At 45.8% G+C, this 25,517-nt stretch overlaps 1 protein-coding gene across 1 annotated transcript; it reads right to left on the bottom strand.

The window, feature by feature from the left end:
* Positions 1-668: 668 nt before the first annotated feature.
* On the bottom strand, positions 669-25,516 carry man2b1 (mannosidase, alpha, class 2B, member 1). Its single transcript, NM_001079001.1, is given in 24 exon segments — positions 669-950; positions 2,099-2,201; positions 2,578-2,727; positions 3,331-3,567; positions 3,736-3,816; positions 4,055-4,142; positions 4,747-4,848; positions 4,931-5,049; positions 5,253-5,370; positions 5,618-5,715; positions 6,935-7,126; positions 8,276-8,392; positions 9,190-9,297; positions 9,451-9,560; positions 10,682-10,760; positions 10,896-11,016; positions 12,216-12,298; positions 14,115-14,231; positions 15,125-15,270; positions 15,538-15,670; positions 16,538-16,731; positions 16,864-17,037; positions 18,601-18,703; positions 25,418-25,516. Coding segments are annotated over 24 exon segments (2,988 nt in total). The 5' UTR covers positions 25,505-25,516; the 3' UTR covers positions 669-822.
* Between the last annotated feature and the right edge of the window lies 1 nt (position 25,517).

The raw sequence follows: 25,517 nt of genomic DNA, 5'->3' as shown, positions 1-25,517 counted from the left end.
ATATATTTATAGGAGAGGACTTGAATAGAAAAATAAATTATAAAAAAGTAACAATAAAATAGTAATAGTGTTCTTTTGGCTGCTGGGGGTCAGTGACCCCCATTTGAAAGTTGGAGAAAGTCAGAAGGCGGCACAATTCAAAAACTTTAAAAATAAAAAGTCATGAAGACCAATTGAAAAGTTGCTCAGAACTGGCAATTTTTTTTTAACTTCAGTGAGCGAGTTCCTGGCTGATCTATATTCTGTAAAAGGGGGGGACCCTAATAAAATCTTTTAGCGTATGTAGGAAACCCCCACTCTCTGCCTTGGGTGGGTCACTCATAATGCAGAGATTTTTTTTTTTTTTTTTTATACATTAAAGGGCAAATTATACCAACTAGGTGAGGTTTAAGGAAAATATTTTGTATGGCTTCCTTGTGTAAAGATGGCCATGTGATGGTTTTGACTGTAAAGCCCCATTCTCGGGGCAAGGATGGACACCAGCCAATGAGAACTTCAGAAGGACCTCCCTTTTTCTGTCCAATGTGCTCACTCAGCTCTTGGTCCTTTTTAGTTGCCCCCATCATTCCAAGGGCACCCATTTCCTGTATGATGTGTTTCCTGGTCTGATTAGCCCCGCCCACATCTCTATGCGCAGGCTGCTGTGTATGAAACAGGGCTCGCTTTCCTCGTTTTTAAAAAAAGTGTTTATTGATTTCTTTTAAACCAAATCTGTGCATCAAGAAAGGAGCAGTGAGAGAGACACAAAAATAAGGCAAGGGGCAAAGGCAGCTGTTTAAAGTGGGGTTCCCTGTGCCCCATGGCAGGGCCCCCCAAGTCTTGTTACCGGCCATGCAGGGCAGCCTTGTACCGTACGTTAGCCAGGAATGTGCGGATCTCCATAGGGGAGAGAGTGATGTTGGACGGGTCCACAACGGGGGCACGGGGAGAGTCCATCTGTAGGGGGGACCCTGGGCAAAGAAAAATAAATAAATAAATAAATAAAAAGATACTTTTTTTCACAAACTCTGCATAACTCAGTCCCTAACGGGAGAGCCTTGCACCCCCAGCTCAGTGCCACTGGGCATACCCACCTTATTTCTATGGTTTTATATAAAATGTACTAATCCCCCAGGAGCAGCCATTAAAAAGTTAACATGACCCCTGCTGTAAGTAATCACGGGGCCCCATGCCACAAAGTCAGCAGGGCCCTAACTATTAACCCACTGTGTCCTGTACGCAAATGACTGCACCCCTGATCTGCCTATTCAGGTCAAACCCTGCCCATAATCTGCAATAACCCCACCCACTCTCGCTGAGACCAATGAACAGCACCTTTACATCTCTTGGGACCTCTGACTGGTGTACCCCCTGATCCTGCATATAGATAGTCAGAAAAAAATCCAGAAAGGGGTGGGACCTCGTCTCTTGGCACATTAGCAGTATGGCAACCCCACTGCCCATATCCCAGCTGCCAAAGGGAGGGCCCTAGGGCAGCACAGACCAAACATACAGTCCTGCAACAAGGACTTAAGCGAAACCCATCATGTCTTATTTTGGTGGAGATCTAGTGGCTAAGGTTTCTCTTTCACTCTCTTTCACCTTTAACATTTAACATTTAGTATGTTATAGAATGAACAAATCTAAGCAACTTTCAAACTGGTCTTCATTATTTATGTATTTTTTAATTTATTGCCTTCATCTCCAGACTTAGTAGCTTTCAAATGGGGGTCAATGACCCCGGCAGCCAAAAACCTATTGCTCTGTGAGGCTCCAGTTTTATAGTTCTCTTTATTTTTTTATAACTTTTTTTCTCTTCAGTCCCTCTCCTATTTATATATCAGTCTCTCATTCAAACCACTCCCTGGTTGCTAAGGTCATTTGGACCCTAGCAACCAGATAGCAGTTATAACTGGAGAGTTGCTGAACAATTATTGAAATAATTCGAAAACTACAAATAATACAAAATGAAGACCAGCTGCAAATTGTCTCAGAATATTATTCTTTACATCATACATCAACAGCCCCTTTAAAATCTCTCCTTTGTTGCTAGTGTTGGTGACCCTGGCAACCTTATGACACATAAAAGTGGAGACTAAGAGTTTGCATCACTCAGTACCTGTTCTGGTTCTCCACTGTAGCCGCTTCAGCCGGCTCTTTTCCATATTTGCACCTAGTGTGGTTTCTTCAAAGTTAGACAGAGAGACGGAGGAAAACAGTGTCTGTAAGGAGCAGAGAGAATTGCCTGTGTGAGTTATGTAGGGCTGGGCAAGTTCGGCCTATGAGAAGGCAACAGGTGGGTGATATTGAATATATCCAATCATTTGGCCCTCGGGCTGAACATCCAGATCACAGTTACAGGATGCAGGCCGTTGGACATCAGTGCGCCAATGCGCTCCTTGGCCAGATGGGATTTTTAAACCTGCCTGATCGATATCTGGCCAATGTTTGATCAGACAGGTTTGTCGGGGTGCCCCATACACAGGCCAATAAGCTGCTAACTCAAACTGTCGGCAACTTCTATGGGCACATGTATGGCCGGCTTTACTTTGGAGGAGGGAGAGAGATGGTTTGTGGGAGCGTGAGGGTGGCACTTACATTTAGGTTGATGGTGATTGGCTGAGAATTGTTCTTGCTCTCCTGGCTCTGGAATGGGTGTTCCAGTCTCAGTAGGATCTTATCAGCGGCATGCATGGCAAATGTGAGTAGGTGGCCATTCTGGGGCAGCTCTCCATTTAGTGCTGAGAACTAAAAGAGACCAAGAATGTTTTATACAGTGGTGCATACAACACAGGGGTATAGCCCTCTCTTACAGTGATCATGGAGTGACAGAAGAGGGGGTCCCCTGGTGAAAGCCAAACAATTACATTAGTCAGAGCTGTAGTGTTAGACAGCCCTGCAATGTATTATTAATTTATCCATCAATTGCCATGTAGTTTTGAGTTCCACTTAATAGGTCCCTTTGCTGCTTTGGGCCCCGGGTAAATGCTCTATATATACCAGTGCTAGTCACAAAGGGCTGTGGGCAGAGCTGGATTTACATCCTCACATCGGGCAGCAAAAGTGGGGTCCTAATTGATCGTTTTCTTATGAGGCAATCACCTAGAACAGGGGATTCTCCCCAAGCTCTGTTGCTGGACTTAGCTGTGATTTTCCGTATATAGCCACCCGAAACATGGCCCTGGCTGTGGGGCGATACAAGGATGGTTCAAGTGCTTTTGATCAAATATAAAACTGCAGGCCAGACAGGTAAACCCATGTTGGTCAGTATGTGGCCATCCTATAGACCTAGTGGGAACATTTTTTAAGGAAACCTTTTGTCTTAGTCGCATTCAGGCCCAGGCTACTTACCTTTCTCTTGGGGGTTCCACTTTGGCTGTAGGGAATCCCATCTCCAGAGGAGAGAACAACTTGTGGGGACATATATTGCTGCAGGGCGAGGGTCCTGTGTGTATCGGCTGCTTCGTCAGCATGATCCAGGAGCAGTAAATGCCTCCCCCTCACCACTATCCCCTCCCCAAGAAGCCCATTCTCAAGCAGCGGCTCCCCAACTCCACGGTAATCATCACGCAGAAGGCGCCGGTGAACCTGATGGGAGAAGCATTACGGCATGAAACGGAGTGCCAAACCGGGCAGTGATGCACAGTGGGACGGTTCAAGCAACTGAGCACATAATGGAAATCCGGGTTGGCACAGAGCTCCACCCACAGAGGCCATTTTGGCCCGGCTATAGCTATACCTTACCAACTTACTCACCATTAGCTCTAGGGAACCATCTCGGATGCTGGATCCACCCTGCGATCTGTCTGTAAGGACTGTGACCTGAGTGTTTTTACCCTGCAGAGAGAGAGAGAGACAGATATGTGACAATTGTAATGAATGTATATTGCAAAGTTGCTAAGATTTTTTTATTAGGCAAAATATTATATTTTGGGTTGAATTGTCCTTTAACCCACTGCATTTCTCATGCACACACACTATAGGGAATTTCCCCTATGTGATTCCTTGGTTTACTCTTCGGGGGGGGGTCATCAATAATGGATTCTTCACATTCTAGTAGGACCTATATCCTCACCTTTATATAAATCCGGCTGTTCACAGGATAGTAATTCCCAGCAATAGGCTCTGTTTGGTTAAGTTTCCACGTTTCACGTGAATCCCTCCTGTAGTTAAAAAGATACGGTAAATACTGATTGGAGACATGGAGTCTGCCCCTCCCACTGCAGGGTGATACAGTGACACAGACAGGAGGGAGCTATGGGACATGGAGTCTGTCCCTCCCACTGCAGGGTGATACAGTGACACAGACAGGAGGGAGCTATGGGACACTGAGTCTGCCCCTCCCACTGCAGGGTGATACAGTGACACAGACAGGAGGGGGCTATGGGACACGGAGTCTGCCCCTCCCACTGCAGGGTGATACAGTGACACAGACAGGAGGGGGCTATGGGACATGGAGTCTGTCCCTCCCACTGCAGGGTGATACAGTGACACAGACAGGAGGGGGCTATGGGACACGGAGTCTGCCCCTCCCACTGCAGGGTGATACAGTGACACAGACAGGAGGGAGCTATGGGACATGGAGTCTGCCCCTCCCACTGCAGGGTGATACAGTGACACAGACAGGAGGGAGCTATGGGACACAGAGTCTGCGCCTCCCACTGCAGGGTGATACAGTGACACAGACAGGAGGGAGCTATGGGACACGGAGTCTGTCCCTCCCACTGCAGGGTGTCCCTCCCATTTAAGAGTGACTGAAGTTCCTACCTTCTTTTCAGGATCTGTCTGCCGTTGGAGTCCGTATAGAAAACTCCATCGGTCTTCAGATTAGTCTCAATCAAACTGATCACTTCCTTCCCCCACTCGTCTCTGCCATAACAGAAGGGCAGTCAGTGAGAGAGGTACAAACCATTAGAGACGGACCCTTCCTGTTACACCCAGTACAACTCACCCAATGGGAACGGGGCCAACTGTCCACTCCAGCTCAATGTATCTCTGATCCCTGTACAGGCGGACAACTTGAGAACACCAGGAAGAGAAGTTCTGATGCACTTCCTGCACCAGGGAATTCTGCAAAAGCAAAAGGGAGAGTTAAAGTTGGGGGCCATCTTTAATAAGGGCAGATATGGGGGCAGACCCCTGAATTAAAGTAGTAGTAGGTACAGGGCAGTTGTGACAGGGCAGGGATAGATGCACTAGGGAGTAAATAATAATGTACCAAGAAGAAGGAAAATTTCATTATCTATAAAGAGGATTTGATGTCTCCATCTCACCTGCACTAGGTAACTGCGGACATGTTGTGACACAGGCACGGAGTCTGAGTTGTTTGGCCTGAAGATATAAGCGCCCGACGGCTGGGAACTCTCCTCATTCCCAACGCTGGCATTATACCTAATGGAGTAAAGGGTAAACGCTAAACTGCCTTGTGCTATATAAATATCGTACCATATATAGATCCCACCCACTTACCCATCATGCATCACATTAACCAGTACAGTAGCTTCTGTTTATATGAATCATTATATATAAATATCACTCTGTAGATTAACCCATGCCTCTATGTCTTACAATACATGTATTAAACAGAATAAACAGGGAGAAACCCCTATTTATAGCATTTATTATATATTATTCTTACCAGTAAAAACTCTGTTTTAGGGGCAAGGAGATCTTTTTTTCCAGGTTGTGAATTCCACTGATCAATCCTGTTTCTGGGTCAAAGTCAACCCTATAATACTAAGAAATAGAGAGAAAAGAATCTGTATAGGAATTAAATAACAACAGGCCCGGTTATGAGGAGTTAGTGGGGACAATAAGGCACTCAGGGGCGGGGTTACTGGAATAAGGAGTTACAGGGACAATAAGGCACACAGGGGCGGGGTTACTGGAATAAGGAGTTACAGGGACAATAAGGCACTCAGGGGCGGGGTTACTGGAATAAGGAGTTACAGGGACAATAAGGCACTCAGGGGCGGGGTTACTGGAATAAGGAGTTACAGGGGCAATAAGGTGCTCAGGGGCGGGGTTACTGGAATAAGGAGTTACAGGGACAATAAGGCACTCAGGGGCAGGGTTACTGGAATAAGGAGTTACAGGGACAATAAGGCACTCAGGGGCGGGGTTACTGGAATAAGGAGTTACAGGGACAATAAGGCACTCAGGGGTGGGGTTACTGGAATAAGGAGTTACAGGGACAATAAGGCACTCAGGGGCGGGGTTACTGGAATAAGGAGTTACAGGGGCAATAAGGCGCTCAGGGGCGGGGTTACTGGAATAAGGAGTTACAGGGACAATAAGGCACTCAGGGGCGGGGTTACTGGAATAAGGAGTTACAGGGACAATAAGGCGCTCAGGGGCGGGGTTACTGGAATAAGGAGTTACAGGGACAATAAGGCACTCAGGGGCGGGGTTACTGGAATAAGGAGTTACAGGGACAATAAGGCACTCAGGGGCGGGGTTACTGGAATAAGGAGTTACAGGGACAATAAGGCACTCAGGGGCGGGGTTACCGGAATAAGGAGTTACAGGGACAATAAGGCGCTCAGGGGCGGGGTTACTGGAATAAGGAGTTACAGGGGCAATAAGGCACTCAGGGGCGGGGTTACTGGAATAAGGAGTTACAGGGACAATAAGGCACTCAGGGGCGGGGTTACTGGAATAAGGAGTTACAGGGGCAATAAGGCACTCAGGGGCGGGGTTACTGGAATAAGGAGTTACAGGGACAATAAGGCACTCGGGCGGGGTTACCGGAATAAGGAGTTACAGGGACAATAAGGCACTCAGGGGCGGGGTTACCGGAATAAGGAGTTACAGGGGCAATAAGGCACTCAGGGGCGGGGTTACTGGAATAAGGAGTTACAGGGACAATAAGGCACTCAGGGGCGGGGTTACTGGAATAAGGAGTTACGGGGACAATAAGGACTATAAGAATGTATGCAACTACATAAGAACAAACCTGGTTTTGGATTTTATCCGGTTGCTTTTTGCCTCTTTTGCCCTTGATGACAAAGCGGTCTGGCAGGGACAGTTTCCCTACTGTAAAGCTGCTGAACCCCACGGCTGGTATCTGACCCTGGAATATTAGCTCTCTTTCAGCTCCCCCTTGTTGGAAACGCAGTGCCTTTGTGAAGTCAGACACATCTACTACCTATAGAAAAGAAACCCTTATTAAAAGATGGATTCCCATTAGCACAGCATTCATATTTCTATAGCTTTATTATAGCTGCAAAGGGACTGCATTGACCTGAGCAGACACCATTTGCTATAACTGCTAAGGGCCAGGAGCAAGTTATTGCCTGTGGCAAGATAAATATATAGAGCCAAACGCCGATCCTGTTACTAAGGCATAGCTTACAAATCAAAGTGAGATGAAAACAAACAGTGTTGATTTATATAGCACTATGCATAGGGAGATAGGATGAGCACCCTGATAATGCAGAACCACTGATACCATACATTGGTAGGTGCACTGGGACAAACACACCACCATCGATTTACACTTCCCTTCCTGTAGGGTGTAACAAGGCAAGAAACATGCTTTACAGAGTATTAAGATATTCTAGTGGCCTTTTACAGTAGTAGTATAATTATTCCTAATTTATGTAGTGCTGACATATTTGTCAATGCCGTACAGAGATTATACAGCAGTCCCTGTCACAGTGGAGCTTAAGGTGACAGTGGAGCTTAAGATGTCGCCAAGCGAGCGGATCTTCTCCCGATATCCCCACCTACAGGTGGGCGATATCGGGAGAATCCAGGATAATTCGATCGTTTGGCCCTGGGGGCAAACGATCGAATTATAACGACGGGTATAGGAAAAGTTGGTCCAGGGACTGCATTAACGAGCCGATGCGGTCCCTGATCCGACTAGATTTTCTAAGCTGCCCGATCGAGATCTGGATGATTTCAGGCCAGATATCGGTCAGGCAGGCCCATTGGTAGTGCCCATACATGGGCCGATAAGCTGCCGAATTGGTCTAAGCTCTAAGGGACCCATATTGGCAGCTAGAATCGGCCATGTATGGGGACCTTTACACTCTAATTCTGTATCACCTTCACTCACTATGATCAGTTTTATCAGGAGCCAATTAACCTGCCTGTATTTATCGGAAGCGTGGGAGGAAGCCTTGCAGGTAGCGCCCTTGCTGGAATCGAACCTGGGACCCTAGTGCTGCAAGGAAGCAATATTGACTTCTGAGCCAGTGTAGCAGTGTGCGAAAATCACTTAGTGTAATATCCCACAGCAACCAGCCCTTTAATTCACAAGGTTTCCTATTAGTGACATTGCTTTACTCACCTCACTGGGTACAGTTTCATCATTGGGGCCGATAACTTTGTAAGCGTGGCCATTAACAGGAAGCCGAACAGTCCATGTGACGCTGCGCCCAAGGGGGTTGTACAGGTACACTTTGAACTGAGCAACAGGAGAGAAAGACGGTGTAGTAAGAACAGAGGGTACATGTGCCTTTTCTATGAAAAGTCAGAAAGACCGGGAAAGTATTAAAGGGGAAGTTAAAATTATAGTTAACTGTGAAAGGGGTTGGTCACCTTTAAATTAATCTTTAGTATTTTATATGGCCATTTCTTAACTTTATTTTTAATAGTTCTTGAATTATTTGCCTTCTTCTTCTAACTCTTTGCAGCTTTCAAATGGGGGTCACTGACCCCAACAACCCATAAACTATTGCTCTGTGAGGCTACAATTGTATAGTCGTGTTACATTACTTATCTTTCTATAACTCACCTTTCCTATACATATTCTAGTCTCATATTCAAACCACTGGCTGGTTGCTAGGCTAATCCGGACCCTAGCAACAAGACAGCTGCTGAAGTTCTGAACTGGAGAGCTGATAAACAAAAGGCTAAAAAATTCTAAAAACCACAAATAAAAAAAGACCAATTGCAAATTGTCTCAGACTATCACTCTCTATATCATACTAATAGTCCATGTAAGGTTAAATAACCTCTTTTATGTAGACACTGATGTTTTGAGGCGATACGCAATTGGTCTGTGGACTATACAAACTCCAACTGCAAATATAGTGAGTGCACATGTGTAAGAATTTTCACAAGCACTGTGTGTGTGTTTGTGTGTGAGTATCTTTGCACGACATCAATTCAAACTTATCAGTAAGGCACGGTGCGTGTTGTCTGGTTCGGCAACCATGTTAATATGGCAGTCGATTATTGTCGCTTTATCTCTCCACTTACGTTATTGGCTGTCTCCGTCACATGACACACACTGATATTAAGCAGATTGCAGAAGGCAAAGTTTTCCTTGGTCCCAGTCAGGCTGGACAGAGAGTTGCTGATCACCACCTGTAGCAGCAGCAGAATTGGGAGAGACGGGTTTTAGAAAAATCAGTAGACTCCTATATGCTGCCTGTTGGTCAGTTACTATGGGTTACTAGTACTGAAGTACCCAGCGGACCCAATACTGCATCAGTACTGTATAAGTAAAACAGGCGGTACCTGGCAGCTGTCCCACCCCTCAGACAGGCGCAGGGAGTAGTCATTATTCACGTGCTGTTTCGCCGTTCCAGTCACAGCGTCGTGATGCTGCGCTACACCCATTGCTCGTCCTGAAAGGAGACAGTCAGCACTGAGGAGATGCCACAGGAAGCACGGTCAGGACGCTAAGGGGCGGGGTTACTGGAATAAGGCATTACAGGGACAATAAAGCCCTCAGGGGCGGGGTTACTGGAATAAGGAGTTACAGGGACAATAAGGCACTCAGGGGCGGGGTTACTGGAATAAGGAGTTACAGGGGCAATAAGGCACTCAGGGGCGGGGTTACCGGAATAAGGAGTTACAGGGACAATAAGGCACTCAGGGGCGGGGTTACTGGAATAAGGAGTTACAGGGGCAATAAGGCGCTCAGGGGCGGGGTTACTGGAATAAGGAGTTACAGGGACAATAAGGCACTCAGGGGCGGGGTTACTGGAATAAGGAGTTACAGGGGCAATAAGGCACTCAGGGGCGGGGTTACTGGAATAAGGAGTTACAGGGGCAATAAGGCGCTCAGGGGCGGGGTTACTGGAATAAGGAGTTACAGGGACAATAAGGCACTCGGGGGCGGGGTTACTGGAATAAGGAGTTACAGGGACAATAAGGCACTCAGGGGCGGGGTTACAGGAATAAGGAGTTACAGGGACAATAAGGCACTCAGGGGCGGGGTTACAGGAATAAGGAGTTACAGGGACAATAAGGCACTCAGGGGCGGGGTTACTGGAATAAGGAGTTACAGGGACAATAAGGCACTCAGGGGCGGGGTTACTGGAATAAGGAGTTACAGGGACAATAAGGCACTCAGGGGCGGGGTTACAGGAATAAGGAGTTACAGGGACAATAAGGCACTCAGGGGCGGGGTTACTGGAATAAGGAGTTACAGGGACAATAAGGCACTCAGGGGCGGGGTTACTGGAATAAGGAGTTACAGGGACAATAAGGCACTCAGGGGCGGGGTTACTGGAATAAGGAGTTACAGGGGCAATAAGGCACTCAGGGGCGGGGTTACTGGAATAAGGAGTTACAGGGGCAATAAGGCGCTCAGGGGCGGGGTTACTGGAATAAGGAGTTACAGGGGCAATAAGGCGCTCAGGGGCGGGGTTACTGGATAATAAGGTGCTCAGGGATTTGGAAACATTATGTTTAACTTTATTCTATAAAGAGATACAAATCTTAGAGTTAATTACGTACTCACTCATAACAGTACTGCTACTTTGTCCGTAGGGTCCATTTCTTGCTTCCAGTCCTGATAAAGCCTCCATCTGATTGCAGACCTGGGAGATATAATGGTAGCTGAGGATGAGAGGTCCAATTAAAAGAGATTTATAAAGTACTAGGAATGATCCCACAGAGACCTTTCTATGAGATCATTTTTATTTAATCTGCCAGCATTACAAGGTGTCACTCACTTGAAGGAAGTTGTTGCTCAGCCTTTCGTACCCTTTAAAGGCCGGGCGGCTGGTGAAATATCCTGTCCAGAACATGTGGGGGCCGTCAGCATATGGGAAAAAATCATCCATCTTCATTGGCCTTTGTGTGAGAGATAAATAAATGTGCAGTGAGCATCTGTGTGGTCAGATAACGAGCACATCCTGTGGGGTTTTAAAGGGTAACTCCACCCAAATAAAATATATGATTCTGCCTCACAAGTGTAGCTCTGGGGCCGCTTTTCAATATACATTAACAACAGGTTTTCAGTTAATTTATGTAATATAATGTACTGCTGTCCTGCACTGTAAAAGTTGTGTGTTTGCTACAGAAATCCTACTATAGTTTATATAAATACCCCGCTGTGTAGCCCCGGGGGCAGCCATTCCTGCACTGGTACAGCTGGGGTGTTTGCTACAGAAACCCTACTATAGTTTATATAAATACCCTGCTGTGTAGCCCCGGGGGCAGCCATTCCTGCACCGGTACAGCTGGGGTGTTTGCTACAGAAACCCTACTATAGTTTATATAAATACCCCGCTGTGTAGCCCCGGGGGCAGCCATTCCTGCACTGGTACAGCTGGGGTGTTTGCTACAGAAACCCTACTATAGTTTATATAAATACCCCGCTGTGTAGCCCCGGGGGCAGCCATTCCTGCACTGGTAAAGCTGGGGTGTTTGCTACAGAAACCCTACTATAGTTTATATAAATACCCCGCTGTGTAGCCCCGGGGGCAGCCATTCCTGCACTGGTACAGCTGGGGTGTTTGCTACAGAAACCCTACTATAGTTTATATAAATACCCCGCTGTGTAGCCCCGGGGGCAGCCGTTCCTGCACTGGTACAGCTGGGGTGTTTGCTACAGAAACCCTACTATAGTTTATATAAATACCCCGCTGTGTAGCCCCGGGGGCAGCCATTCCTGCACTGGTACAGCTGGGGTGTTTGCCTCAGAGACATTACTATAGTTTATATATAAACAAAGCTACTGTGTAGCCCGGGGGCAGCCATTCAAGGTGGAAAGAAATAGAAAAGGCACAGATAACATAGCAGGTAACAGATAAGCTCTGTAGAATACAATGGGAATCTGCTATGTAACCGTTGCCTTTTCTCCTTTTTTCCAGCATGAATGGCACCTTACAGCAGCCAATCTGGCATTTGCCAGAACCTACAGATCCGGGCCTGAACATGGCTAAGTACAAGCTCAGGAAAGGGACACACAATCCACTTTCCATAAAAGGAAGGCAACCAAATATTATGTATAAAACACATATAAGGTCACATGACTCCTTCGGTCTCACCAGGTGAGGTTGGCTCTGTGCAGCGACTGCAGGTAACAGCTCGGGGTGGAATAGAAGACGTTCACTTTGCTGCCGTTAATTTGCTGGCAAAAGAAAAAGCAAAACCAAAGTGTGAATTCCCATTCAGATGCAGGAAATGTTTAAGGTGAAGACACACACAAAGCTACTAGTAGATGCTATTTGTTGTGGCTACAAAGGGTGAAGACACACAGAGCTACTAGAAGCAGCTACTTGTCATGGCTACTAAGATAGACAATGCTGATCATTTACTGATAACTATCTCTACATGTGTTTTAGCAGAGGCAATTCTCAGTATTGTCTATGGCAGGGGATTTTCTGGAGTTTAGTAGCCCTGAAAAAGTAGCTACTACTAGTAGTTCTGTGTGTCTTCACCCCTAATATAGACAATGCTGATCTTTTACTGATAACCGTCTCTATGGGTAGCAGAGGCAGTTCTCAGTATTGTCTATAGCAGGGGATTTTTTGGTGTTTAGTAGCCGTGACAAGTAGCTGCTACTAAGTATCTGTGTGTGTCTTTGCCCTTATGGGTTAAACAGACCAGGTTTATCTATTTCCATTGTAAAGAAAGAACTTATGAATGATAAGACTGGGTGCCCTTGGCTAATGTGGGGCATCTGCTGGATACAGAGAGGGAATAAAGGTTTCAGCCGACCTTCAATAAAATGATCTTGGAAACCTCATAATGACGGCCATTCACTAAGCCTCTAATAGGCCACTTCCTGGGGCCCCGTCCTAAGGGATTACTGGGAACAGATGCCCGGCCATTCAATACGGCAGCAAAGAAATCCCAGCTAAGGAACATGAAACCAATAGACGCAACACTGATAGCGATGATGCTGTTGGAAGCGCGTGGGCTGATCGTATTAATGGCCCCCGGTGTATAATGTGACACAAAAGGAATATGGGGGGGGGGGGAACAGATTGTTCCATCTCACAGTAAATACCCAATAACGCACCAAGGAGGTTTAAATATTCAACACTATAGTCTTTGAGAAATGATAGAATGTTAGGGTGGTTAGAGCGTTAAACACGCCCAAGCAAAATCTGCGTTTAGGGCTGAATCTTCAGGTGTAGGTAGAATACCTATTGTTTTACCTCCATATCTGACAATTCAGCTCTGAACGTCAGTGGTGGGAACGATCTTCCCAAAGATCGTAATTGTAAGGTGTATGGCCGCCTTAATAGGAGTATTTATTAACATTAGAGACAAATCTGACCAGTGATGTTGCCCATAGCAACCACACAGCAATTAGATTTGAAGGATCACCTACAGGTTAGAAGCAAAGATATTATTGGTTGCCGTGGGTAGCATCACCGGTGAATGTTTGTCTCCAATGTTAATAAATACATCCCTACATGTATTTTAGTATTAATGACAGTAATATTCTGAGACAAATTTGCAACCAAGCAGTGATAATAGTTTTTTATTAATTTGCCTTAATCCTCTGACTCTCTCCAGCAAATAGGGGGTCACTGACCCCGGCAGCAAAAAACAATTGCTCTGTGAAGCTACAGTTTTATTGTTATTGTAGCTTTTTATTACTCTATTCAGCCCCTCTACTATTCATATCCCAGTCTCACATTCAACCCACTCCCTGGTTGCTAGGACAGTTTGGTCCTTAGTGACCAGATAGCTGATTAAATTCAAAACTAGAGAGCTGCTAAACAAATAGCTAAATAATTCAACAATTACAAATAATAAAAAATGAAGACCAATTGCAATGGTCTCAGAACAGCAGTCTCTACATCTTGCAGAAATGGTACAGAAATGTTATATATTGATTTTTATATAAACTTATATTGCATTTTCTTTCTCCCTATAAAAGATAAATCAACTCTTTAAGATATGAATCACAGAAAATAAATGGGACCCCTTACCTGCATGTTTACGTTTTTAATCAGCCTGTCCATGTTCTTGAACCACATAATGGCATTTTCATACTGAAAATCAGAGCCCATTGTCATGACAATATGACTGGAGAGGTACTTCTGTGCCTAGGAGGAAACAAACAAAATGATTTCTTCAAGTACAGTGCGTGTAGTAGCCCCAGTACAGCCCCAGTACAGTGCGTGTGGTAGCCCCAGTACAGTGCGTGTGGTAGCCCCAGTACAGTGCGTGTGTTGTAGCCCCAGTACAGTGCGTGTGTTGTAGCCCCAGTACAGTGCGTGTGGTAGCCCCAGTACAGTGCGTGTGTTGTAGCCCCAGTACAGTGCGTGTGTTGTAGCCCCAGTACAGTGCGTGTGTTGTAGCCCCAGTACAGTGCGTGTGTTGTAGCCCCAGTACAGTGCGTGTGTTGTAGCCCCAGTACAGTGCGTGTGTTGTAGCCCCAGTACAGTGCGTGTGTTGTAGCCCCAGTACAGTGCGTGTTGTAGCCCCAGTACAGTGCGTGTTGTAGCCCCAGTACAGTGCGTGTTGTAGCCCCAGTACAGTGCGTGTTGTAGCCCCAGTACAGTGCGTGTTGTAGCCCCAGTACAGTGCGTGTTGTAGCCCCAGTACAGTGTGTGTGGTAGAAAAGCCGTAGACACCCTGCTACACCAGGACTGTATATACCACATACAAGCAGGATCAGACTGGTCCACCAGAACTAACCCTACTGGGCCCTGCAATTCAGCCACCCCCGGTGTCACGCATTCCACTGTGGAACTAACAGGCATTCCTACACCTTGTGTCTCAAACCGTTCCTGTTATAGATTGTAAGCTCTTTTGGGCATGGCCTTCTTTACTTCTTTTATCGGTTATTGGTTGCTTTGTATGTAATTCTGTATGTCCAATGTATACACCCGTAGCAGTAGCAGTGGCTGGGGGCGGAGCAGGAGTGGGGAGCAGCGGTGGCTGGGTGGTGAGCCCTTGAGTGGGGAACCCGGGTACCCCATGCTCAGTAACAAACCTGCTGTGTGGCTGCCTTAAGAAATTTCTGCACAATAACGTCTGCATTATAATCTTCTACAGATGGATCATCAATAATTGGTGTATCGTCACAGAGCTGATCCCAACAAAAGCCATCAGGAGGGTTGTAGCCATTGGGCAGGACCCCTATATTGGAACCAAAAGCAGAACGAGAATCCGTTTCAATCAACCAACAACACAAAGGGTAAGGTAAACCAAACAATCTCATTAGATCATAAGTATGGGACTGGAGGAAAGGAGGTTTCACCATCAGATTAGGAGGGGGTTTCATTACTGTAAGAGCAGCTGGAATAAATTGCTGGTGCGATATAAGGTTGTAAATGACCAACTGGCTGGAACTAAAAATGTGTTGCTTATTATACTTTGTATGGCACAGAGAATTCATACACTGACCGGTGAACAGGTCAGCATAGGGCGGGGAAATGTCATCACTTGCTCTCCATAGCATCTCCATCTGCTTGGTCTTCTCTCTGTTGGCCTTGTCTTGATAATCCAATCGGCCAAAAAAGAAGCCATCGTAGCCCATCTGAAAGATAAAGCTTAGACTGTTATGCACAGAGGCAAAAATATATCACAGATATCACTAGGAGAAGGGAATCCTCTAATATACAGAGTGGCACAGATACAATACAGGGAGAGGGAACCATTGGGAGAAAGGAATCCTGCCCTGCAGAGCTTACACTCTAATATACAGAGGGACACAGATACAATACAGGGAGAGGGAACCATTGGGAGAAGGGAATCCTGCCCTGCAGAGCTTACACTCTAATATACAGAGGGACACAGATACAATACAGGGAGAGGGAACCATTGGGAGAAAGGAATCCTGCCCTGCAGAGCTTACACTCTAATATACAGAGTGACACAGATACAATACAGGGAGAGGGAACCATTGGGGGAAGGGAATCCTGCCCTGCAGAGCTTACACTCTAATATACAGAGTGACACAGATACAATACAGGGAGAGGGAACCATTGGGAGAAAGGAATCCTGCCCTGCAGAGCTTACACTCTAATATACAGAGGGACACAGATACAATACAGGGAGAGGGAACCATTGGGAGAAGGGAATCCTGCCCTGCAGAGCTTACACTCTAATATACAGAGGGACACAGATACAATACAGGGAGAGGGAACCATTGGGAGAAGGGAATCCTGCCCTGCAGAGCTTACACTCTAATATACAGAGGGACACAGATACAATACAGGGAGAGGGAACCATTGGGAGAAGGGAATCCTGCCCTGCAGAGCTTACACTCTAATATACAGAGGGACACAGATACAATACAGGGAGAGGGAACCATTGGGAGAAGGGAATCCTGCCCTGCAGAGCTTACACTCTAATATACAGAGGGACACAGATACAATACAGGGAGGGGGAATTATTTCCTTACCTGTGCAAACAGCAAGGCCTGCTCCCTGGAGTGGCCAAAGGGATCAATATGCCAAGCCACGCGTGGCCTGCCACAATCCCCAAACGTGGACTTCAAGAACTGCAACCCTAGGGTCATCTGGTCGATAATGGAACTGTAGTGTGTGGCGGCTTCATCGTTCATAGACCAGCCCCCATTTATAAACTCCAAGCGCCCTGAAAGTTGCGTATTAAAGGGTCAGGTAATAATAATGACAGAACCATATCGACACGTTACAATTTGGGACTGAGAGCCAAAGATCTGGGGGCGCTCAGACAGGTCATTATGGGCACAACTGCTGTACTCACCCTCTTCTACAAGGCGGGTAACGTCTCTCCTCACCAGCTCATCCTGCTGCTTCCACCAGCGCCAGAAGAACGCAGATTCCACGTAAATAAACCGTTTACTGGGGTCATGGAGGAGCTGCGAAACCACCGAGTCCAGGATGTACTGCACCCCAGCATGCTGGATGTCATTATGGGCTGCAAGATACAGTTTTTTATATATATATATATATTAGGTTGGTGTACATTCTGCCCCAGAGCACCCCCATAGCATGTTCTGACATCACAGAATGTGCCCAGTTCCGGGGTGTCAGTATCCCTGCCTACCCAGCCTTATACCCCATAGAGACGCATTCAGTTAGAGCAGTGCTGTCCAACTGGCGGCCCCCCTCTGTGTGGCCCCCCACCTGTCTGGCTGCTTTGATGGCTTACCTTTGTGTAAGCTTTAAATGGTATCAGTACTGGCCCCCTGCATGGTTAACACCTCAGATTCAGGCTGTAATCAGGCTGTATTGTTTAAAAATGTAATCCCCTGTGGTATTCACACCTTTTAATCCCTGCATTGTTCTACCTCTGCAGCGTTCACACCTCAGGCTCAGGCTGTATTCACCCCCCATTGTTCACCTGTTCACACCTCAGGAGCAGTAGAAACCCACAAATAAACCCTGCACACTACAAAAAGAACATATACTGAGGTGGTACTGCAATTAAAATGTTTTTAATATATACTTATTGTGCAGACTGTAGGAGCAGTGCCAGCATTGCATCACTGTAGGCTGCCTGTGTGCCATACTCTGCTTGCCCTATGCTGCCTGTATGTGCCATACACACAGGCAGCATAGGACAAGCAGAGTATGGCACACACAGGCAGGGTAGGGCAGGCAGAGTATGGCACACACAGGCAGGGTAGGGCAGGCAGAGTATGGCACACACAGGCAGGGTAGGGCAGGCAGAGTATAGCACACACAGGCAGCATAGGACAAGCAGAGTATAGCACACACAGGCAGGGTAGGGCAGGCAGAGTATGGCACACACAGGCAGGGTAGGGCAGGCAGAGTATGGCACACACAGACAGGGTAGGGAAGGCAGAGTATGGCACACACAGGCAGGGTAGGGCAGGCAGAGTATGGCAGGTATTTGCTGTACTACCACCATTAATATGGCTATGGTCATGCGAAAACATGGGTGTGGTTTCAAGTGGGTGTGGTTTTAAAAAGGGGAGTGGTCAAAACTAGCTTCCATTATTGGCCCTCCACCACGGAGGCCGGAAAAATTCCGGCCCTCGGTACCACAGAAGTTGGACAGCACTGAGTTAGAGTACTGTATATACTCGAGTATAAGCCTAGTTTTTCAGCATATTCGAGTCGGGTGCCATGGGACCCTCCAGACTAGCACCCTCTGTCCTTTGTGTGCAAATTAGACCACCCACAACCAGACCCTCCAGTGCCTGTTGTTTTAGTTGACCCTCTTCTCCACTTACAGAGCTAGTTTACTGTTTCTCTTTGAAATAAATATTTACAAATATACACACCACTGATGCCTCAATTAATGTAATTTTATTGGTATTTATTTTGATTACCGAAACTTAGCAGTAGCTGCTGCATTTCCCACCCTAGGCTTATACTCGAGTCAATAAGTTTTTCCAGTTTTCTTAGGTAAAATTAGGTAGTTCGGCTTATATTCGGATTGGCTTATAATCGAGTATATACGGTAATAAGTCAGTGAGACTGTATGTAGCGGTACAGTTACTGCTGATCTCACCTCCATAGTAATACTGATCCACAGTCTTCAGCCAGCCCACGTCATTGTGAGTGTGAGGGATGAGATGCACATTCAGAAAGCCATCGGGGGCTTGAGGGCAGCTCTAAAGGTGGCAGGAAAAGACAGAAGGGCACATTACTCAATACAAATGGCTTGTAACCCAGACTTACAATGCTGCCATAGTGTTATGGTATCTCTCTGTACAGGCTATGGGCAAACTTAGGGGGCTGTTCCTGCTGAATTGTGCTTAGTACAGGGGAATCCCTATGCTGCCATAGTTTTATGGTATCTCTCTGTACAGGCTATGAGCAAACTTAGGGGGCTGTTCCTGCTGAATTGTGCTAAATACAGGGGAATCCCTATGTGCCATAGTTTTATGGTATCTCTTTGTACAGGCTATGAGCAAACTTAGGGGGCTGTTCCTGCTGAATTGTGCTTAGTACAGGGGAATCCCTATGCTGCCATAGTTTTATGGTATCTCTCTGTACAGGCTATGAGCAAACTTAGGGGGCTGTTCCTGCTGAATTGTGCTAAATACAGGGGAATCCCTATGCTGCCATAGTTTTATGGTATCTCTTTGTACAGGCTATGAGCAAACTTAGGGGGCTGTTCCTGCTGAATTGTGCTTAGTACAGGGGAATCCCTATGCTGCCATAGTTTTATGGTATCTCTCTGTACAGGCTATGAGCAAACTTAGGGGGCTGTTCCTGCTGAATTGTGCTTAGTACAGGGGAATCCCTATGCTGCCATAGTTTTATGGTATCTCTCTGTACAGGCTATGAGCAAACTTAGGGGGCTGTTCCTGCTGAATTGTGCTAAATACAGGGGAATCCCTATGCTGCCATAGTTTTATGGTATCTCTTTGTACAGGCTATGAGCAAACTTAGGGGGCTGTTCCTGCTGAATTGTGCTTAGTACGAGGGAATCCCAATGCTGCCATAGTTTTATGGTGTTAGAGGCTATGGGCAAACTTAGAATCCTGTTACTTTAAAGACATGTTTAAAGAATGTTTTTTAAAGAAAAATCATTCTCACTATGAAATAAAATTAATTAATTCTACCACTTCCTTAAAGATCACATGGACTGCAGCTATTTGCTTGCATCTGGTTCTGCCTGTGTATACAGTGGTGTGAAAAACTATTTGCCCCCTTCCTGATTTCTTATTCTTTTGCATGTTTGTCACACAAAATGTTTCTGATCATCAAACACATTTAACTATTAGTCAAAGATAACATAATTGAACACAAAATGCAGTTTTTAAATAAAGGTTTACGTTATTAAGGGAGAATAAAAACTCCAAATCTACATGGCCCTGTGTGAAAAAGTGATTGCCCCCCTTGTTAAAAAATAACTTAACTGTGGTTTATCACACCTGAGTTCAATTTCTGTAGTCACCCCCAGGCCTGATTACTGCCACACCTGTTTCAATCAAGAAATCACTTAAATAGGAGCTACCTGACACAGAGAAGTAGACCAAAAGCACCTCAAAAGCTACACATCATGCCAAGATCCAAAGAAATTCAGGAACAAATGAGAACAAAAGTAATTGAGATCTATCAGTCTGGTAAAGGTTATAAAGCCATTTCTAAAGCTTTGGGACTCCAGCGAACCACAGTGAGAGCCATTATCCACAAATGGCAAAAACATGGAACAGTGGTGAACCTTCCCAGGAGTGGCCGGCCGACCAAAATTACCCCAAGAGCGCAGAGACAACTCATCCGAGAGGCCACAAAAGACCCCAGGACAACATCTAAAGAACTGCAGGCCTCACTTGCCTCAATTAAGGTCAGTGTTCACAACTCCACCATAAGAAAGAGACTGGGCAAAAATGGCCTGCATGGCAGATTTCCAAGGCGCAAACCACTTTTAAGCAAAAAGAACATTATGGCTCGTCTCAATTTTGCTAAAAAACATCTCAATGATTGCCAAGACTTTTGGGAAAATACCTTGTGGACCGACGAGACAAAAGTTGAACTTTTTGGAAGGTGCGTGTCCCGTTACATCTGGCGTAAAAGTAACACAGCATTTCAGAAAAAGAACATCATACCAACAGTAAAATATGGTGGTGGTAGTGTGATGGTCTGGGGTTGTTTTGCTGCTTCAGGACCTGGAAGGCTTGCTGTGATAGATGGAACCATGAATTCTACTGTCTACCAAAAAATCCTGAAGGAGAATGTCCGGCCATCTGTTCGTCAACTCAAGCTGAAGCGATCTTGGGTGCTGCAGCAGGACAATGACCCAAAACACACCAGCAAATCCACCTCTGAATGGCTGAAGAAAAACAAAATGAAGACTTTGGAGTGGCCTAGTCAAAGTCCTGACCTGAATCCTATTGAGATGTTGTGGCATGACCTTAAAAAGGCGGTTCATGCTAGAAAACCCTCAAATAAAGAAGAATTACAACAATTCTGCAAAGATGAGTGGGCCAAAATTCCTCCAGAGCGCTGTAAAAGACTCGTTGCAAGTTATCGCAAACGCTTGATTGCATTTATTGCTGCTTAGGGTGGCCCAACCAGTTATTAGGTTCAGGGGGCAATTACTTTTTCACACAGGGCCATGTAGGTTTGGATTTTTTTTCTCCCTAAATAATAAAAACCCTCATTTAAAAACTGCATTTTGTGTTTACTTGTGTTATCTTTGACTAATAGTTAAATGTGTTTGATGAGCAGAAACATTTTGTGTGACAAACATGCAAAAGAATAAGAAATCAGGAAGGGGGCAAATAGTTTTTCACAACACTGTACATGGAGCGGGCCCCAGGCCTGTAACCCAGGGGTGTGCAAAAGGTAGCTCTTGGTCCTGAGCCAGTGGATCAGTAAATTCCAGCATTGCCCACAATCAACATCTTCAGGCCATTATGTATCAGAAACCAGCACACATGGCACCTAGCAATGAGACTACTCTTAAGGGGGCCATACATTAGGCACATTTAAGCTGCCAATTTGGCCCATCAGACTGGTTTGGCAGCTTATCCGCACCCCTGACTGGCCTACCATACCATATCTGGCCTAAAATTGACCAGATGTTGATCAGCCAGCTTTGATTTTCCTGTTGGGTTGGGGACTGCATTGGCTCATTGATGCTGACCTCATTACCGCGGGTCCCAAAGGCCAAACAAACACATTACTCTGATAGGTGAGCATATCGGTAAAAACATATAAAAGCGCATCTTATAGGGGCAGGTTTATCAAAATGTGAGTTTAGATACATAATACATAAAAACTCACCCACGTTCTGTTTGTTCCTATGGATTTTTAAAAGTATTTATCAAATGGCGAGTTCTAACTTTTCACCCACTGATAAACAAGCTTCTATAAATCCCATAAGAATGAATAGAACGTGGGTGAGTGTTTATGTAGTAAGCTCTCAACTCCCATTTTGATAAATTTGCCCCATAGTGTATGGCCAGCTTTTCTCTCCATTAATGCTCTTTACTAATTGAAACTACCAATGATGCAATAACTTCACCCAATACCGAACCCTCATTGCAGTGGGGTAACTAAAAGTCACTGGGCTCCACAGCAAAAACACATTCGGGGGCCCCCCTAAACGTTATCCTTATTAATAGAAGAACAGAAACCATAGAATAAGGCATTGTTTCCTCAGTCAGTGCCCCCCAGGACCTCATATACCTACTGCCCCCCCCACCCCCAACCCCCCCCCCCAGCAGCTGCAGAGTCTGTCCCCCCCCGCCCCACACACTCAGCTGATTAAGGAAAGATATACAGCAAGATGAGTATCTACTTCCCTATTCTGCGCATCACAGGTTCTGCTCGGAAGATCTAGTTTCATTATGAAATCAGACAGACAAAAAAAATTATATATTGTGTGTATATCATATATATATATGCTGTAACAGGATGAACTAGCAGTGAGATGGAGATAAGAAAGCTTAGAAAGGCAAGGAAATGACACCGGGTAACCGCTCTTTCCGGAGCAGAAGAGCTGAGAAAATGAGATTAAACATTTTTAATAAGGGCCATCTACAGCAATCTCTTTATGCTCTCGCCCCATTAGGTCCAAGGGTCACAATCAGTGCGACTCCAGCCCTGTAGTGCAATTAACCCATTCGGATCAGCCACCTACCATGGAAAATCAGTTTAAAGGGATACTGTCATGATTTTTATGGGGTACTTTTTATTTCTAAATTACACTGTTTATCTACTATTTAAACTTTTATTCTTGAACCAACAAATGTATTTGTAGCTGTAATATTGGTGTGTAGGCGCCATCTCAGTGCCTTGTGCCTGAGTCTGAGCTTTCAGCCAGTGCTACACATTAGAATTGCTTTCAGCTAACCTATTGTTTCTCCTACTCCCATGTAACTGGAGGAGTCCCAAGCCGGACTTGGATTTCTTACTATTGAGTGCTATTCTGATACCTACTGGGAGCTGCTATCTTGCTCCCTTCCCATTGTTCTGCTAATCGGCTGCTGGGGGTGAGGGGGGGGGGGGATATTACTCCAACTTGCAGCGCAGCAGTAAAGTGTGCCTGAGTCTGAGCTTTCAGCCAGCGCTACACATTAGAACTGCTTTCAGCTAACCTATTGTTTCTCCTACTCCCATGTAACTGGAGGAGTCCCAAGCCGGACTTGGATTTCTTACTATTGAGTGCTATTCTGATACCTACTGGGAGCTGCTATCTTGCTCCCTTCCCATTGTTCTGCTGATCGGCTGCTGGGAGGGTGGGGGGGTATCACTCCAGCTTGCAGCGCAGCAGTAAAGTGAGACTAAAGTTTATCAGAACACAGGTCACATGGCCGTGGCACCATGGGAAATGAAGAATATGGCTAGCCCCATGGGAAAAACAGATTACAATGCAGATTACAATGGAGAAGCTCTATTAACTGATGAGTTTTGAAAAAAAAAAAAACACATTTTCCCATGACAGTATCCTTTCAACTGAATTACACTGAAAGAATACTGTGCGCTGTGTTATAATTAAACATACAGCATCCACTTTTCTAAATCTGATTAAGGGAAGAGCTATTGGTGGGCAACACCCTACTGTTGGGGCACATCGCAATGTGAGCTCTATTTCTCTGTGTGTGTCTTTTTTTCCCCTAATGAAAGTGTCACTCTGCTGAGCCACTTGCCAATATACATTTATCACACATCGATTTCATTTCAACTTTTTTTTTAATGTTATTTATAATTGTGTGAATCAATGTAGCAGAAGTCAGTTTGCTGGTTATCAGACCCGGTGCAACATGCATTACATGGCCCCATATGCACAGTAAGGCCAATGTGTGAAGTAAAACTCACACTTATCTGCCTGCACTTTCTCTTCTGTTTCTAAGACACACAGAGCTACTAGTAGCAGCTACTTGTCACGGCTACTAAGATAGACAATGCTGATTATTTACTGATAATTGTTTCTATGTGTGTTTTAGCAGAGGCAATTCTCAGTACTGTCTATGGCAGGGGATTTTTTGGCATTTAGTAGCCTTCAAAAAGTAGCTACTAGTAGCCCAGTGTGTCTTCACCCTTATCGGTATGCACTTCCTCTACTGTGTGTAAAGACACACAGAGAGCTACTAGTAGCAGTTACTTGTAATGGCTACTAAGAAAGACAATGCTGATCATTTACTGATAATTGTTTCTATGTGTGTTTTAGCAGAGGCAATTCTCAGTATTGTCTATGGCAGGGGATTTTCTGGCGTTTAGTAGCCCTGAAAAAGTAGCTGCTACTAGTAGCCCAGTGTGCCTTCACCCTAAATGTAACCACCACAGCAGCTCTTACAGCCAGTATAGATATCACTGTTTCCAGTGTATTTTGTACCCAGGTTCTACCTAATACAGCCCAGTCACCGGTGACCTATAATCACGTATCACTGTGTGTCGCCATTTTTATCCCCCTCAGAGTTAATATGCCATAGGGGGCACACTTCAACTCCCAGCACCCCCATTCCAGGAGAAGCTATGGTCATTTTTTCATCTACCCCTTTCATTAGCCCAGAGCGGGATTTAATAACACTTCGATTGTAAGCTCTTTCTCCCCATTGTGTGTGATTAGTTCCTAGGAACAAAAACAACACCCAAAAGGGCCCCATGTATATACCCTGGGAACCCCAGTCAGCACCCCTAGTTCTGTTGTGTGATTCATTCCTATAACAAGGAACAAAAACAACACCCAAAAGGGCCCCATGTATATACCCTGGGAACCCCAGCCAGCACCCCTAGTTCTGTTGTGGGATTCATTCCTATAACAAGGAACAAAAACAACACCCAAAAGGGCCCCATGTATATACCCTGGGAACCCCAGCCAGCACCCCTAGTTCTGTTGTGGGATTCATTCCTATAACAAGGAACAAAAACAACACCCAAAAGGGCCCCATGTATATACCCTGGGAACCCCAGCCAGCACCCCTAGTTCTGTTGTGGGATTCATTCCTATAACAAGGAGCAAAAACAACACCCAAAAGGGCCCCATGTATATACCCTGGGAACCCCAGCCAGCACCCCTAGTTCTGTTGTGGGATTCATTCCTATAACAAGGAACAAAAACAACACCCAAAAGGGCCCCATGTATATACCCTGGGAACCCCAGCCAGCACCCCTAGTTCTGTTGTGGGATTCATTCCTATAACAAGGAACAAAAACAACACCCAAAAGGGCCCCATGTATATACCCTGGGAACCCCAGCCAGCACCCCTAGTTCTGTTGAACTACAACTCTCTTTGGCTGTGCAGGGAATGCTGGGAGCTGCAGATCAAGCACAGTTGCAGTTGGTCATCCCAAACGGCCCCTATGAGACCCTACAGCCCAAGCATATATCCCTATCCAATTAAACAGCCCTCCCTTCCCAGAATGCTCGCCTGTTCTCCGCAGCCCTCCGCCTGTTTCAGTCTCCCCGCAGCACCGAGCAGCAGCAGAGGCAGAAGGAGCAGCTCCACTCGTTCCATCTCTCACATGACA

This window comes from Xenopus tropicalis, chromosome 3, assembly GCF_000004195.4.
Source record: "Xenopus tropicalis strain Nigerian chromosome 3, UCB_Xtro_10.0, whole genome shotgun sequence".
Lineage (NCBI taxonomy): Eukaryota > Metazoa > Chordata > Amphibia > Anura > Pipidae > Xenopus > Xenopus tropicalis.
The sequence above is the reverse complement of the archived record's forward strand: the minus strand, read 5'-3'. Positions and strand labels throughout refer to the sequence as shown.